At 44.3% G+C, this 18,038-nt stretch overlaps 1 protein-coding gene and 1 long non-coding RNA gene across 6 annotated transcripts in view; one reads left to right on the forward strand and one right to left on the reverse strand.

Annotated features, from left to right (window-relative positions):
* LOC310757489 overlaps positions 1 to 2,794 on the forward strand; it is a 34,697-nt gene extending 31,903 nt beyond the window's left edge. Inside the window, exons 2-3 of the long non-coding RNA XR_014545261.1 lie at positions 1,177 to 1,360; positions 2,697 to 2,794. This is a non-coding gene — a long non-coding RNA (uncharacterized lncRNA). The remainder of the gene's footprint in view (positions 1 to 1,176; positions 1,361 to 2,696) is intronic.
* Positions 2,795 to 4,202: 1,408 nt separating this feature from the next.
* CFAP20DC (CFAP20 domain containing) overlaps positions 4,203 to 18,038 on the reverse strand; it is a 148,558-nt gene continuing 134,722 nt past the window's right edge. For 4 of the 5 annotated variants that reach the window (XM_083600937.1, XM_083600936.1, XM_083600939.1 and 1 more), the window contains 2 exons: positions 11,299 to 11,390; positions 4,203 to 4,781 (listed from right to left, as the gene is read on the reverse strand). In XM_083600937.1, the coding sequence (XP_083457063.1) occupies positions 4,669 to 4,781; positions 11,299 to 11,390 (205 nt within the window). In that variant the 3' untranslated portion in view covers positions 4,203 to 4,668. The remainder of the gene's footprint in view (positions 4,782 to 11,298; positions 11,391 to 18,038) is intronic. The other variant, XM_083600938.1, reaches the window with a different exon arrangement.

The following is an 18,038-nucleotide window of genomic DNA, read 5'->3' on the forward strand; positions in this document are numbered from 1 at the left end:
AATAGTAGAGTCCAGGGCAAACAATTGGAGATCAGAAGTGCCAAAATCAAGATGCTTGATGTAAGGTTGGCAGGAGAGTTCCATAAGCTGTCGTCTGGTGGAAGGAAGGAAAAACTTAAGACTAGCTGGGTACTCTTGCTGTGAGAAAACTTCTCAGTCTGAAGGGAAGACTCCGTGAATGGGATTGATAAGCTCTGGTGGAAACCAATTGTTCATTTGCGATGGGGTCAGCTGACAGTGCCCAGTCATGTGGTATGGCCTATTTCACGTCTTTGAAATAGGCTTGGGGCAAAAAACACTGCACTGTGGCACAAGAAATAAGGTGCTGGACTGCCGTGAGCCCTGGTACAAGACTCCCAGGGTGCTTAACAGGACCCCTGGCCTAAACTGGCAAGGCTCTTTTGATTAGGAAAGGGCACCATGTTGATATCCTTATGCTGTATCAGGCTTCTGGAAGCAGATGTACACACCTATCATTCTCACAACCAGGGTGTATGTATACCTGCTCTTCCCTTGTCCCAGGTGACTTATATGTAATTGTATTCCAAATATTTGCTATTTTTGTGATGCCTGGATTTTCATTAAAAAGCCTCAAAAGGTGACGGTACAACCTGATCATCTCGTTTCAAAGTAAGGCGGTTGCTCCAGCAGCAGCAACAAAAATGGACAGACCTAGAAAAGCTTACATCTGAAATGACCCATTCTTCCTTTTTGCTTGCCTTGGCCATTTCCCTCCACTTGCCTTCCAGCCTACATCTATAGCTAGCTGTTTTCTTGCGGGGAAAATATTTTCATGAATATTCAGAAAAAAACAACCCCTTCCTTCATTTTGAAAACAAAGACAGCAGCCAATTGTCACATATTTACAAACAGCAAGATTTGGAGGAGCCATGTTGCTATCCGTTTGTTAAAACTTCCAACAAGATGCGAAAAGCCCACCCTTCGGTGTAATCCCATCCCTCCAAGGTAGCCATGCATGGGGATTTTATTAATCTTTTTGCCCTTTCTCCCCTTCCAATTTCCCACCTCCAAAACACTCAATTCACTCCTCCAACAAGTCATGCACATGGTTTTTCTTAATTCCCTTTCCTCTCCTCCCCTTTCTATTGTCTGCAACCTTGTTATTTCTCAGGGAAAAAAGCTGTCAGGTGACACATTTGCATTTCTTCTTTCAAGGAGCCTCCTCGCAGCGGAGGAAGCAGGCAGCTCAAAGCCTCAAGTATATTGTCACAAACCACCAGTTCCAGGATGTTCCTGCACACAAAGGCCGCGTCACAATCTCCCTTGTCATTTTTCATATGCCACACGCCAAGTGAGCCATGGAGCACAGTAACCAGACACACAGCTGGTGTGACATCCTGTAAGTGACACTGTCAGAAAGTTTGATGCTTTGTCAAATGAGATCTGCTGTGCAGCAGCAGTGCCTGCACTTCCCTTGTTTTGAAAATTGGCAGCATGTAGGGCTCTGTGGGTGCACTGTGACAGGCACAGCCTGTCCAAATCCTGTAGCCAAAAGGAACTGAGCTAGCGTAGGAGACCCGGTTTGTGAAACTAAGACCATTGGAAATAGCCGAACTGCAGGCCCTCAGAATTTGGCAATGAAGAAATTCCTGCCTCTATGCTACTTCCCTTCCTTTTTCGGTCACTGTTTCAAGATAACCTTTCATCATCTACTGTGTCTCAGAGGCACGGTATCGGTGTCCCTCCCCAGCATCAAATGATTTGCCAGCTCCTGCCTCGCCTGCATCCCTAAAACCCAAACTTTCCTCTTTCTATCAACTACCAAAATGTTTGGCTATGTTCTGGTTGTGTCTTACCTTTGATGACATCTCTCCTTCCTGCATTTCTCTTCTTCAGAAACCAAATGATAAACACCATGCTCTGCATAAACTTCCAAGCTCCTCCTCATTTTTACAGTGATCTGCCACCAACTAGAATTTTTCTTATACATTTTTCCCACCTCTGCTGTTCCACACTAGCCCACCTACTCTCAAATTCAGTTTTACTGCCTTCTCCCATAATTTGTTATGTCTGGAAGCTGTCCTTTATCAAAGAAGTGGCATAGGTGGTGTTCCTATAAAATACTATTTATAGTATTTTGCAATGTATTTGGCATTACTACTGAGAATCATTCATGTACAATTACTTATGTACCTGTTATACACACTGACAGTATGTACAGCTTCCTCCAACATTTCTCCAGTGAAAATTTGTTGTTGCTTAGTCACTTTAGTCATGTCCGACTCTTTGTGACCCCATGGACCAGAGCATGCCAGGCACTCCTGTCTTCCACTGCCTCCCGCAGTTTGGTCAAACTCATGCTGGTAGCTTCGAGAACACTATCCAACCATCTTGTCCTCTGTCGTCCCCTTCTCCTTGTGCCCTCCATCTTTCCCAACATCAGGGTCTTTTCCAGGGAGTCTTCTCTTCTCATGAGGTGGCCAAAGTATTGCAGCCTCAGCTTCACGATCTGTCCTTCCAGTGAGCACTCAGGGCTGATTTCCTTAAGAATGGATAGGTTTGATCTTCTTGCAGTCCATGGGACTCTCAAGAGTCTCCTCCAGCACCATAATTCAAAAGGATTTTTTAATACTTAATAATATTTTTCAGTAATGATACAGCAGATATCTGATTCACTACTGTTGTACCTTGGATATCAAGTATTATATTACCATGCATTTATTTATATTGCATAGATCTAATATCAGCTGAGGAAGCCCTTCGGGGTGAAACAAGGGAGATATCCGGAAACCTTGTTCTGCCCAAGTTAACAGTGTGCACCTGCACCAGCCAGACTTGTGCTGGCAGTCTACATCAGCTGTGTTCTCGTTACCTTAAGGACTTTTCTATTTTTACCTAAGGATTGTGTTATACAGGATCTTACAAGACGAAACAAGAAGAAAAGAAAAGACAAAATGCATTAATATTGGAATTAGTTTCATAGGTTATACAGTGGTACCTCGGGTTAAGTACTTAATTCGTTCCGGAGTTCCGTACTTAACCTGAAACTGTTCTTAACCTGAAGCACCACTTTAGCTAATGGGGCCTCCTGCTGCTGCCGCGCCGCCGGAGCACGATTTCTGTTCTCATCCTGAAGCAAAGTTCTTAACCCGAGGTACTAATTCTGGGTTAGCGTAGTCTGTAACCTGAAGTGTATGTAACCTGAAGCGCATGTAACCCGAGGTACCGCTGTATACCATACATATGAACTGTATATGTTGCACATACTGGGCTTGACCAGCTTAGCTGCAGAGACAGAACTACGCAAAGCACCTTCATGTCTTTATCACGACACTGTTGGGCAAGCAAGAAATTTGGGCGTGCAATGTCACATCTCTGCTAGCGTGCTGCGATCTCAGGCAATTGTATGCATGCCTGACCTCTGGACAATGGAATCCTGCTCTTTGTGCTCTCTCTGGTTTAAGTATAGTGAGAGTGTGGACTTCACCCCCCTGTTTTATATGTGTAGTTTTAATTCTCATAGGCATTAGCACAGGGTGGTTAATTACCGTATTTTTCGCCCTATAGGACGCACTTTTCCCCCCTCCAAAAATGAAGGGGAAATGTGTGTGCGTCCTATGGGGCGAATGCAGGCTTTCGCTGAAGCCTGGAGAGCGAGAGGGGTCGGTGCGCACCGACCCCTCTCACTCTCCAGGCTTCAGGAGAGCCCCACCGCCAGCCCCACAAACTCGGGGGACAGCGGGAGGTGCAGCGCGCCTTTCCTGCTGTCCCCCGACTTGGTTAGAAGGCTGGCGGGGGGGAGAAGCCTGCTCCTCCCCGTCGCCAGCCCTGCAAACTCGGGGGACAGCGGGAGAGGCGCAGCGGAGGGCTTCCCCCTCCTCCAGCCCCACAAGCTCCCAGAGCAATGCCAAAGCTGCACGCAGCTTCGGCATGGCTCTGGGTCCCATTCTGGGGGCTGGGGGAGGGGGAGGGGGAAGCTCGGGCTTCCCCTGCCCCAGCCCTGCGCCTGGGGGAAAAAAATAACCCCCCCCAAATCTAGGTGCGTCCTATGGGCCGGTGCGTCCTATAGGGCAAAAAATACGGTACTCTGGAATAAAAGGGCTGTGTATTCATCATTTCAAGGTTTATGCAATGTGTCAAAAAAGCTGTAAGGTGATTTGATATCCCAACCCCTCCCGGAATGCCACTTGAGAATAAGAATTAAAATGGTTTTATCCAACAATAAAAAAAGCGAAAAGACATTTTACGGTACAATTCCCCTTGAACATCACACTGTATTTTTGGAAGTACAAAGATGCATTACATCCTCTTAAATTAACAGAGATGAAAGAACAAGTCATTTTTTTTGTACCACACCATCATTCATAGATGAACCTGCTAAATATATTTGATTCAGCGTAATTTGTTCATACAGACAAACCTTTCCATATTTGATGCAACATCAGCTAGCCAAACAAATGTATGTGAAAACCCCCAAACCTTGCTTAAGCATTCTATTAAAATATAGCACAAATCTATAAAAATAAGATTGTATCATATTCGCAAGTGACTTGGTTTGTCTACACACACTATGGACTGATGTATAGTCTTGGACTGCAGAGTAGAAAAAGAGTTAGCTCTGCATCAGTGCTTTGCAAATGACCCAAGTTCTGGGACAGCGCCAAACAAGCGCCAAACAAGCGCCACACTTCCTGCTCTTGCAAGTGGCTATGCCAACTCATAATATTTCCCAGTTTCAGGATCAAAGTAACAGTTTAGGCATGGGTCATACAAGAGAGTGAGAACTTCGTCTTCTTCAGCCTCAAAGTGACCCGCTTCACCTAAAATGAAATGAAGAGTCAATTAATTCTGGTTTGACCAGGAAAACAACCACCACAGGTGGAGGAGAGACAATATTCTAAACTGTCTCACAGTATTACACCAAAAGTCCATCTAGTCCAGTATTTGTTTTCCAGCAGTGGCCTTTGGGAAGGTCACAAGCAGGGCATAAGACAACAGGCCTTCTTCCCCTGTTGATAGAGGTGTACTGCAATGGTAAGATACAGGAACCACTCTTAGCTTTTATTGAAAATTAAGTTACTTACTATGCATCTCTCCAGCCATTGTGAAGAAGGTGAATTCCATGTAAGAGTTCATGGATCACAAATAAACAGTCAACACTGTAAAGCCTTTATACCAGGCGTAGCCAACCTTTCTATACCTACCGCCCACTAATGCATCTTTCTTGATGGTAAAATTTCCTTACCGCCCACCAGTGCTCGATGGAAAGAAGATTCAGCTTGTGCTGTAGAACCCCCTACCGCCCACCTAGAAGTCTGAAATGCCTACTAGTGGGCAGTAGGGACCAGGTTGACAACCCGCTTTATGTTACGAAAAAGGAGCAATGCTGCTGAGTGCTCCAGATGGCTGGAAAGCCAAACAGGATGTTGATGTTTTGGGACTGTACCGTGGGAACCAGGGACAGTCTATTATGTGCTCTGAGCACCGGATGTTAGCTCAGAGTGGCACATGACCCTGTACTGGAAGTACATGGGTGGAGTTTTTTCTCTCTCTGGCTGCTGATGTGAGAGGGTGCAGACATGATTTCTCTGCACTGAGGAAAGACAGAAATAAAGGCATGTAAATACATTTCTGTCTGTCTCTCTCCCCTCCCTGGGGATGGCAGGGGGGAGTGGCTGTGTTCTTCTCACGTTTGAAGAAGGATCGGCCGATAGAGATCTCGCCTTGTCTTGCCGGGAGTCGCTGACGGGGAGGTCAACATGGAATCAAGCCGGGCACCTGGAGAGTGGCCAAATTCCTCTGAAGATATGGCTTGAATCAACACTTTATACAAATCCATGGTAGGAATTTACTTGGAAGAATGTGTGTAATTCTGACCAGTATGTCTCAAAAAGGATATTGTCAAACTGGAAAGGTCAATCAATTGACCGCTATGAGGGAAGATGAGAAAGTTTGGGGCTTCATAGTTTACTAAAAACAAAAGCAAAGGAGGACATTGTAGAAGTGTGTAAAATTACTTGTGGCATGGAGAAAGGGGACAGAGAGAGGTTTTCCTCCCTGACTCATAATACTAGAACTCAATTATTCAATGAACTTTGATGACGGGTGACTGACAGACAAGAGCAAGTACCGTCCTTTCCCACATAGCAGTTATGCTATGGACTTCACTACCACAAGATACAGGGATGGGCACCAACTTAGAATTAGGCTTAAAATGGAGATTAGACAAATTCATGGAGGTTAGGGTGATCAACAGTGACTAACCAAGTGTTGAGAGGCTGCTTGCCTCTGAACACCACTCACCGGGGAACAACAGTGGGACATCCCTCAGGTCCTGTTTGTGGGCTTCCCAGAGGCATCTTGTGGGCCACAGAGAGAAACAGGTCGCTGGACTAGATGGGACTCTGGTATGACCTCGAACCGGGCACACAAAGACGCCAGGCTGAGTAGAAGTCACAGAGAAACTCACAACCGTGCCTAGAAATTCCCAGTGTTTCTTTATTCCATCAAACACATTTTTTTTAAAAAAAGAATGCCGGCAGAGAGCTATGAGCCCATTTCACGAAAAGTCTTTTTATAAGAGCTAAAAAGTAAGGTAGATGATGGATAATAACCTGATGGCAAATAATAATTCACAGTTGAATGCAGGCTGTATTCTACATTTCATCTAAAGTGCTTACCTCTTTCTCAGAATGACAGTGCGAAGTAACTGCATTGTATGCTCTGCTGACTCAGAGTAATGGCCTGTTATGCCAACAGCAGCGGCTTCACAATGTTTAGAATGTATTTACAGCTGAGACTAGACAAGTTACAGGTTATGAGAAATGGGAGGGTACATACTGTGTGCAGATACCCCACTCCTGTTCCATTGTGCTTTTTCCTTCATGCTTTGTTCCTTAACTAGCTTTTTACATCCTTAAGAACACACAACTTCCCGTCCCTAGGGGGCTGGATTAAACCATTTCGGAGTGGAGACAGATGAACTGAATGGTGCGTTTTATTTTAAAAGCTTGGTAGCTAAACTGGCTTGAGTGCGAGCTTTTGTTGCATGGCACCACATGAGATTTATGAGCGGCAGGTGACTGGTATCTACTGTATACTGCTCGTTCACAGCTCATAACACTATGGGCACTTCCAGGCTGTCAGCTGCGAGAGGGATTCAAGCACACAGCAGAACTTTAGCTTTGTGCAATTAAAGCGGATTAAAGTGCTCTGTTGGCCTAGTGCAACAAATCCACCCGAACACATGGCCTTTCTGGAGTCTGAAGGGTGATGAGGGGATGCATTTGAAAATGTGGGATGGATGAAAGACTAATGGGCAGACCTGAAAACATCCTATAAGCAAAGCAAGATGGATGTGAGAGGGATGCTCACTGTAAGCAAGCCGGAATGAATGCTAAACTCCATGTAAGCAAATGCAAAATAAACAGTTCATCTGGAGGAGCCCTATATTCTACCAGTGGGGCCAGTACACCCAGTTGGTTGGGCAGCACCACAAAACTGTCTAAGCAGCCAAATAAAGCCACCGCAGACAGAGAAGGAGATATGGACCTGGTCATCTCATACTGGAACAAGGAACAGGAGGAGGACATTGTCCTCATACTCTGCTCATGAGCACCTAGAGTTGTCTGTCTGTCTATCCACTCTCAGAACCAGAGTGCTGAACCAGATGGACCCTTCTAAGGTTTGACCTGGGATGGTAATTCTTAGGCTGGGAAGAAAAGAGAATCAACATGGTCGTCGTTATAATAATGGGGGCTTTTACAAAAAGAAGCATTACTCACATCCCCCCCTCCCAGTCCACGCTATCCCTTCAAATCTATACACCCCTTGGTTAAGTAAAGATACATTTCTGAAGAAGCAGATGCTCACCAAACAAACAGGGAGCTATAAAATGGAAAAACGGGCCTTTCATGTGTTAGCCGTGAGTTATGCCTCCAAATAAAGGATATCACAGAGATCTTTTATTAGCATGAACAACAAAATTGAGTTTTTGTTTTAGGATCTCATTAGAGATGCATATAAAAGTTGACAAGGATATTCTGTACCGAGTAGTAAATAACCACAGGTTTTCTTGCCTGATAACTTGAGTTTGTTATCTTCAAGCCTCTGTGTCTCTGTGATTTAGGAGGCATCAACCTCCTTTGGGTGGCAGCTGCTTTTTGTACTGCAGCTTCCACTATGTCTGCAATTCGCGACTTAGCGACAAGGGCCACCGCACTGAAGAAATAGTCCATGCAACTCAGGGGAGATGTACTTATGCTAAGACAAGAGGACCGCTCATCCTGGGACGTGACCCTGACCCCAGTCCCTGCAAGGGGAGCTGTCAGCCACATTTAGCAGCAAGAGGATGCCAGTTGCAAAGCTTTTCTTGGCACGGAGGGAGTTTATAATGTGGCCTTAAAGTGGGGCTGGGATCGCAGGGATTGCACAACTAGTCCCATATGCCCAAGAGGGCAAGCCTCTTTAGAAACTGAGGGGAATTATAAAAAGTTTGTGATGTTGCCTTGGGGTGTGTGCACGTCTTCTGTTCTAAAGGAAAATGTCAACAACCTCACTGGGTACGTCCAAAGGAGCTGCCTCTGTCTTTTCGGCCCCGGCATTTAAACTTGTCTCAGGTTGGACGTAAGCAACAATTACTTTTTTAAAATGTGGTGTAAAATAACTTCTTTGCTTGATTTAATCATGTCTCCGCTCTGTTTTGAGGCACAGATGAGTGACAACATGTCAGATGAGTGACAACTCATCTGAGGGGTTTGCGCTGTAAATATCTCTGCATGTTTATAAGCTGGTGAAGCAATTCTATGATTCTTTGTCTGAAGTTTAGGGTGATGTCTTCTATTCAATCTCCTGGTGAGAGGTCCCACCTTCAAAGGTTTGTCCTCTTCTACTTTGTCTTAATTTTGTGCTTGAGCTCTTACTGTGTAAGCAGGGTGGTAAGAAGCTGTTTGCCCACTTTCTTGTTGAAGTGCCCCAAACTACAATAGCTATCTATCTATATGTTGCTTGTGGGTTGTGGTGCAGCTGATGTTTCTGCTGAAACTCCCAACTACGTATTGCTGATTGTTTGCGAGATGAAACACCTTTCTAGTTCTTGAATAATCAATGACCTTAACCCTAACATAGTGGCACCAAAACAACAAGAGAGGAGAAAAATGGGAAGGAAGAAAGAAAACACATTTTTATCCTACACATTTGTACCGATTCTACCTGTCATGATTGTGAAAAGAAAATCAAATGAGCCCAGCTAGTTCAGAGCATCTACGTCCAACATCCTGCTTCCTACAATGGTCAAACAGGAAGTTGATCACCAGGGCATAAGTTCTTCTTCTTTGGCGATCACTTGTAGCTGAGTAAGATTGTCTTCCATAAACACGGTTTTAACAATGAGTCCGTAAGTGACTGTGGAGGCCAATTCTGGATCCACACGTCCTTGCACAGTGGGGACATTGGTTTCTGGACGGTAGTTGATCACGGTGTGGATTTGCCAAGCGTGCCTTCCTCTAAGCACATTTCTCCCTTTGTCCTGAGTTCGAGTGTCTTCAAAGCCCATGACACCTTTGGTAAAGGCTGTTCTCCAACCGGAGCGCTCGCAGGCCAGTGTTTCCCAGTTGTCAGTGTTTATACAGTGGTACCTCGGGTTAAGTACTTAATTCGTTCCGGAGGTCCGTTCTTAATCTGAAACTGTTCTTAACCTGAAGCACCACTTTAGCTAATGGGGCGTCCCGCCGCCGCCGCGCCGCCGAAGCACGATTTCTGTTCTCATCCTGAAGCAAAGTTCTTAACCCGAGGTACTATTTCTGGGTTAGCGGAGTCTGTAACCTGAAGCGTATGTAACCCGAGGTACCACTGTACTACATTTTTTTAGATTTGCCTTGAGAGAGTATTTGAACCTCTTTTGTTGACCACCAGCATTACGCTTCCCATTTTAAAGTTTGGAATAGAGTAGTTGCTTTGGAAGACGATCATCAGGCATCTGCACAACATGACCAGTATGCCAGGCAAGAATGTTCATTTTCCCCCAGGCTTTTGATTTCGAGGGTTTTAGGCAGTGCTTTTCTTCTAGAAAAAAAGGTGCCGATACTCCATGCCCTGGAGTACTCCCAGAAAAAAGCACTGGTTTTAGGTATATTTGTGGCCCCTTCCTTGCCTACCTTTTAGTGGGGTGGGGTGCAATATACCTTTTATATACCTTTTATGTACATTTGGAGATATTCTTAGGCTTTTATTCTGTTCTGGCTATTATATTGTATTGTATTGTATTGTATTGTATTGTATTGTAGTGTAGTGTATTGTATTGTATTGTATTATATTATATTATAATGTAATCTCACTGTATACAAGTTGTACAAGTGACAATAAAGTTTTTCAATTTCAATTTTTGATTTTAGTGTTTGGACTTTGTTGTAAGTCACTTTGGGTCACTTTTTGTTTTTACCCCCCCCCCCCAATTAAAATTCAATTAGTAGTAATGGTAGTAATAATAAAAATAAGATTTGACAGGCAGGTTAGATGAACAGAATTGTTCTGGTTGCATTTGAAGTAGTTTCTAAGGTCCAGCTCCTCGGCTAGCAGCTTTGGAATCAGGAATCGCAGCATGACTACAGGAAGCACTGGATGTCATGAGGTTGCTATTAAGAATCTTCTCAGGCCCCTATCAAAAATATATATCTAATGTGTCTTTAACTCAAGGATTACCATCCTTTCCCTTTGGCATGTTTAGGGCCCTTAGCATAAAGTATTGCCAGATCCCTCACAGCAAGGTCCTGCCTTGACAGCTAGTCTGCTGTCAAAAGCAAAGGCAGTTTTACATGCCCATGAAAAGATTCCCAATTTGAGGAGCATCGTCTATATTTGAGAATAAATCACTGAGATGGCTTCATTCTTGAGGGTAGCCAAAAGAAGTAGCGGAGGTATACTGAGATATCGCATGAATTTTCCGTGTCTGGAGGAAAAGCAAAGGTGCCCATTGTAATAATGAGAGTAGTGTCATGGCGAACGTGGGGAGAGAGCAGTGGCGTAGTGCAGAGGAGGCAGATCACCCCAGGCGGCACTTACCTTTGGGGGCGGCACAACGGGTCCGGAGCCCAAGGTGGTGCGCAAGCCCAGGCGCCCCGAGAGCCCAACGCACCACTCGCAAAAGCTGGGCGGGGATGGGCTTGCAGCGCACCCAAGCTGCTGTGTCTCCCCTAACTGCCCTCTGGTGGCCAAGAAGGATGCAACAGGCACACACTGGCCCCCGTGAGCGGCACTGGGCTCTCAGGGTGCCTGAGCCGCCATGTTCGTCCCAGCTGCCCTCAAGTTCTCCCACACCTCTTCCACACACACTGGTCTTACCTTGAGTGCTCAGGTGTGCTGTCACTTCAGGATGTTCTGCCAGCTGCTGGCTTGGAGGAATGATAGGAGGGCTGAACGCATTTAACCAATCCCTGAAAAACACAATTTAAATAATTAAAATTCGGGATGGGGGGAGGAATGCAAGTGTAGCTTATGTAGCAGCAGATATGGCTTTGTGTAACATGAGGCCTATCCAACTCTCCCCCTTCCACCTTGCTACCTCCACTCCTTTCCTTTACCGGTTTTAATTTGGCAGGGCAGTAAAATGATATGCTAATAATAATAATAATAATTTATTATTTATACTTCCCCAGCCACTCTGGGCGGCTTCCAACAAAATATTAAAATGCAACAGTCCGTCAAATAAAAGCTTCCCTAAACAGGGCTGCCTTCAGATATCTTCTAAATGGTAGTTGTTGTTCTCTTTGACATCTGGTGGGAGGGCGTTCCACAGGGCGGGCACCACTACCGAGAAGGCCCTCTGCCTGGTTCCCTGTAACTTGGCTTCTCGCAGTGAGGGAACCGCCAGAAGGCCCTCAGCGCTGGACCTCAGTGTCCGGCTGGAATGATGGGGGTGGAGACGCTCCTTCAGGTATACAGGCCATAAGCTGTTTAGGGCTTTAAAGGTCAGCAACAACACTTTGAATTGTGCTCGGAAATGCTAATATGCTAACAAAAATGGGAGTGAGAAAAGCAATATTAGTGTTCCTTTTTAGGGAAGCTCTGAGCTGTATATCTCACTTTTTGTTTACTGTGCTTCATGGGCACGTAGGATAATCCACTGTAACCACTGCTCTGTATTTGGTGAGACTAGCAAATTGTAGCCCAGGGAAAAAACCCAATGTTCTAAAAGGCACTGCTACTTTAAGGTAGCATTTGACCCAGTCCGCAGAGAAATGCAACGTGAAGAAAATGCTTCTTTGACAAAATGCTCTCCTGTGAAAATAATGTAATACTGACATTGTTTCAATATAGTGTGCAGCACTATTTAGAGCTGATTCAGCAAATACAGGAGCCAGGAGCTTCCAGAATTTAATCTTGAAACATTAGTTAAGAATCAGGTTCATAATAAAAATGTATACCGGTTCCTTTTGTTATCGCTGCAAAGAGGCAGAGAACAATCACAGGTACCTCACCTCCACCTAAGCTCTAGAAAGGCATTGTATTTGATTCACGAGGTTTCTTGGGCCCCTTTAACTTTCAGAGAGATTGGGGATGTGGGATAAGAAAGGCTGGAGTTTGACAACAGGTAGTTCAAAGAGCTGAAGATATGGTATGAAAGAGGCCTCTGGTCAATCAGCTTTCCAGGTCTTTGTGGTGCTTGAAAAATAATTTCTTCCGCTTTAAAGAACAGTTTTATTTTCAATATAGGGGCGTGGCGATGGGAGCCCGTTGTGCGCCATCCCTCGCCTGTATCTACATGCGTTATTTTGATTTAGAATACATTTTGAGTGATTTGAACCCATTTAGGTAGCACTTATTGGCTTATTATCGTTTTATCGATGATTTGATTTTTGTTTTGGACCAGGATATGTTCTTGGAATTTGACATTTGGTTAAATCAATGTGATACAGCTTTAAGATTTATTGGTAAAAAGAGCGAGGTAAGCGTCTCCTTTCTAGATGTTGAATTATTTTTTGTCACTGAACGTAATGAACGTATCATTAATTTACGTCCATTTTGCAAACCTACTGATAGGAATTCCTTACTTCACTATCATTCTAATCACCCGGTCCAATTAAAAAATAGTCTCCCGTTTAGCCAATTTATTAGACTCAAAAGAAATTCTTCCCTTGAAACTGATTTTCAAAAAAATGCTGCATCCCTTTCCTCTTCATTAAGAGATAGAGGTTATCTGCAGGAAATAATTCAAACAGCGTTTGAAAGGGCTAAAAGAACTTCTAGGCAGGAACTGATGGCACCAAAACCTAAAAACAAACAGGACAGGATTTTTGGTTCTACAGAGTACACTTGTTTATTTTCTTCCATTGAAAGAGTGATTAAGCAACATTGGCACATCATTCCCCATTTTCCAGGCTGTGAAAATGTGCCTATTTTAGGCAAAAGGCACACTAGATACTTGAATATCATAATGATGACCCACACACAACGTTGAAAGGGCTTTATAGATGCGGTCATTGCACATGTTGCAGATTTGCTTTGCCCGTGAAATCATTTACCAACACAATAAATGGGCGAAAAGTTGTCTTGCAGCAGTTTACCAATTGTTCTACAAAAAACTGTGTGTACTGTATCCAATGTGCTTGGGGGCTTCTATATGTTGGTAGTACTACTCGTGCAATCGGAACTAGAATCTCTGAGCATAGGTCCAAAATATGCAATGCTTGTTTAGGGAAGCTTTTAATGTTTGATGTATTACAGTATTTTAATATTTTTTTGGAAGCTGCCCTGAGTGGCTGGGGAAGCCCAGCCAGATAGGCGGGGTATAAATAATAAATTATTATTATAATTATTATTATTATTGACACCCCGTTAGTCCAGCATTTCCAGCAAGAGGCTCACACTGAAAATGACCTGAGTTTCTTCATTCTGTTGACTTAAAAAAAACTACCCTTTAGATCTGTTGACGTACGAAGAGCCGTGTTACAAAAACAGCACAAACTAATATTTCAATTAGGAACCTTGTTTCCAAAAGGTTTGAATACCGAATTTGACCTCGGATTTACATATAAATCAATTTTTGTGCCATTGTTTGTTTAGCAACAATAGAGAAGTGTTACTGTACCCTTAACAATGTACAAATGTGATGACTGATTCCATGCATCTGTAATGTATTTAAATGTTTATTACCAGTTTCAATATTTATTGTGACTGTGAGTAGTTCGTATGATCTTCTGTCGTGAGCGAACTGTTGAGTGATTAGGTAAGACACAACACGAGATGGTATTGCACATATTTTATGGTCTTTCATTTATTGTAACTGCAATGCATTTTGTATTATTTAGCACTATTGACTGACTATTCGCTTGCTGCGAAACCTGGATAATATCCGGAGAACAGGTCTCATCAATTTGGCTCCATTTGACTATTTGTACCACTTTTACTGTGGGAGTGGTGAGGAGTTGTTTTCCCGCAACCGTGCACACACATATGGCTTTGCGCCTCCAGCAAATGACTATTTGAAGAACGCTTTCTCGCAACCGCTCCTACGTATATGGATTTGTGCTTCCAGTGAACGACTATTTGAAGAACGATTTGTTTGTTCCAGCCATGTAATGTAATACTTACCGCATACACAACCGGTATAGTAAAGAGAGACATTAGTTCATTCTATGTTTACGAGTCTCCAGGCTTGGTTATGCACATTGCACTTTAGTTTGCTCATGGTTTAGTAGGTTTATGAGTTTACCTATTCTAGTAAAATTGTCCTTTATATTCATAAGCCAGTTTGGGTGTTGTTGGTTTGTTGTACAATCATTATGGTTACACCTGATACTTTTGGTGTATACTTTGAAATACATTTCCCCATCAGCCCTAGTCAGCATGGTCAATGGCCAGGCGGGAGTGGTCAGGTGGGAATTGCAGGTTATGGAAGACCACTATACACACTGGCCTGTAAACTAGTCTCATTGAGGCCAACGGGAATCAAGTTGTTTTCATTTATTGATTTCTTACATTTACTGTTGAGTAGACATTCAAAGGATGGTAATGTGGCTGTGAAAAAGCATGGTCTGTCGCACAGCTGAGGGGCTATTTTAACTGGCAATATGGTCCCCATATAAAAAAACCCCTCACTACAGCATTATTAGATGAAACTGTATCAGACTGCAGCTTAATACTTGCTATATGCTCAGCATCAGAGCACCTGCATTGCATGCAGCTAGTCTTGGGGTTAGTCCCTGGCATCTCCAGATAAGGCTGAGAAAGGCTCTCCGTCTGAAACCCTGGAGAGCCATTGCCAGTCAGTGTAGATAACACTGAGCGTAGCGTTGGTTGCTTGAGCTTGGGGCGGGTGGGTGCACTCCAGGTGGGGTGCACCTGCCCAGCTCTTGCTGCTGAAGCAACCCCACCCCTGCCAGAGCCACGCTGAGCTGCCTGTCCACCCATGCAGGGGGGAACCCAGCTGACCAACACGGCACTTAGTGGGCAGAGAAGTGTACCAGGCTGTGCCGTGCTGGGGTTGCATGAATGGGGGGGGGACTTGGTTTATACACCCTCAAAAATTGTGCCTGAGGCCATGGCCCTCCTGGAACACACAGCCCCCCCCCCATGCCATGCCCCTGTCTAGGTGGACAAATGGACTGACTCAGTTTCAGGCCTCTTTCTATGTTCCTTTGGAACAGACATTGTCCCACAAAAGCTATCCCTCTTTACTATTTTATTTGTAAAACACACAGGCTTCTCTAACGATCTTAAAGCTCCAATCGTAGACAATGAGAACTAATGATAATAATCAGCTGAGTTACTGAACCAGTTATTAGGAGCCTGCAGAGTCTGCAGGAGCCTGACGACACTTGCAAGGCAGTGGGAACGTTTTCTGGGGAGAAGCTGAATGAAGATGAATAGGCAGACAGGCACGTTTTAGTGTGATTTTCAGAGATGGCCAGGACTAACAGCTACAGACACCCCTTCAAGATATAAATATCGCTGGAAATCAAGCACAGTGGCAAACTAAAGCCACACTATAGTGCCAACATTTCTTTATCTGTTCCTCCAATATCTTGCCCATCAGTTCATGTGAAAGCTATGTATTTCTGTCCCTTCCTCCCATTATGTATAATGTTATGGGCATCTGTTCACTGTGGAGTCCTTCCCATCTGCCAAAGCATCTGGATAAATGATACCATACTGTATTGATTTATTATCCCAGAACCATCCAAAAAAAGACTGTGAGGCTGGCATACACTTTCATTTACCCCCCCCCTTTAGGCCTGCCTTAAACCGTGTGCCCATTTTCAAATCAACAGGATGAATCCAGCCCTCTCTGAGCAACTCACCTCTGTCAGCCTGCTTTCTTAGCTTGCCACCCCATAGCCCACCCAGCTCCCAGGCTAAGAGCTGCTGCTTCAGGTCTCCCGGTATTTCAGGCAGCCTTCCAAAGCTGGATGTTGAAGTGGGCAGGGATGGGGGTGGAAATCTGGTTCAGGATTCATATAGTAAAGTCCAGTGTGAGGATCAAAGCACATGTGATGGAAATCAAAGGGTGGTTGTTGTTCTTTAGTCGTGTCCAACTCTTCGTGACCCCATGGACCAGAGGACGCCAGACACTCTTGTCTTCCACTGCCTCCCGCAGTTTGGTCAAACTCATGTGCGTAGCTTCGAGAACACTGTCCAACCATCTCATCCTCTGTCGTCCCCTTCTCCTTGTGCCCTCCATCTTTCCCAACATCAGGGTCTTTTCCAGGGAGTCTTCTCTTCTCATGAAGTGGCCAAAGTATTGGAGCCTCACATATCCAGTTCTAACTGTAGCTTCTTGTCCCACATAGAGATTTCTCAGGAGACAGATATGAGGTGATGAGGCACTCCCATTTCTTTAAGAACTTGCCATAGTTTGCTGTGGTCGACACAGTCAAAGGCTTCTGCATAGTCAATGAAGCAGTAGATGTCTTTCGGGAACTCTCTAGCTTTCTCCATAATCCAGTGCATGTATGCTTTTTTTCCTTATAAAAAACCAGAACAAAACACTAAAGCAGCTACCCAGGTGATAGGACTTTGAAGGGAGACCAACAAGGGCCATCTTATTGTTTCTACTGTGGTGGTTTCCTCAGTCAAAACAGGCCCCTTCAAGCTGTTTTGGCCTCATGTGTGATAAAACATTGAAGGAAGAAATACAAGAGGTTGATACAAGAGGTTGATGCACCCTCCTCCCCACTCTGGCTCCCTTTTGGAGATTATAGGCTGGTTTTTCTTTTTTTTAAAAAAGGAAAGAAAATGTCTGGGGAGTTTAACTCAAACTTCTTGTAATCACCACAATAGTTAAGTAATCCACCGCCATTCTCCTGGCTGCACAGAGAGAACCACAGATAATGGCTCCTCTAGGAAATGGCTGCAGAGGCAGCGTTTTGCTCCAGTAAATCACAAGATTTGTTGGGGAGACCTATAATTAAGAAGGGAGTTTGGGTTGGTTAATCCACAATTCCACATACTGTTTGCTTATTACTTTATTAGACCTGATCTACTTTGGGAAACTTGTTCTGCAGAAAGTTCCATATTAAGTCACTACTTCTCATGCTTTTTTGAAATTGTCGACACTCCTGAAAGTTAATAGAATTTCAGGGCCAGACCAAGACATTTTCCTGCCTGAGGCAGAGGACAAAGGAGTGCTTCTTCCCCATCCCATGTACAGAAGGGAGTGGAATGCTACTTCAACACTGGCAATGATGCATAGTCTTCTACTTGTCCCCTACAGCGAAGCGGTGCAGTGGAGGCTATCTGGCATCATGTCCTCAGTGATGCTTTCCTCACCTTTAGCATTTGCTGCCTGCCCCATTCTGCCTAACGGTAGGGCTGGCCCCATGGATTTGCCTTGCCTTCCTTGGACTTAAAGCTCTTTGAGTATTACTTGCCTAGCTCCTGTAACCTCAACAGTACTTCCTTTCCCTCATCCCAGCTCCTCACCCCTGCCCCCCAAACCTATACACAGGCTTGTTACTCATTTCCTCTTGCAAAAGAATTGTCTACAAGCAGTAAACAACATTGTGAGTGTCGTTTGCCCATAATTTCTTATAAGAAGCAAAAATCCCCCAATCCAATTATTTTACATGGATCACAAATTTGCT

The sequence above is a fragment of the Podarcis filfolensis genome (assembly GCF_964270895.1).
Source record: "Podarcis filfolensis genome assembly, chromosome: 2".
Taxonomy (NCBI): domain Eukaryota; kingdom Metazoa; phylum Chordata; class Lepidosauria; order Squamata; family Lacertidae; genus Podarcis; species Podarcis filfolensis.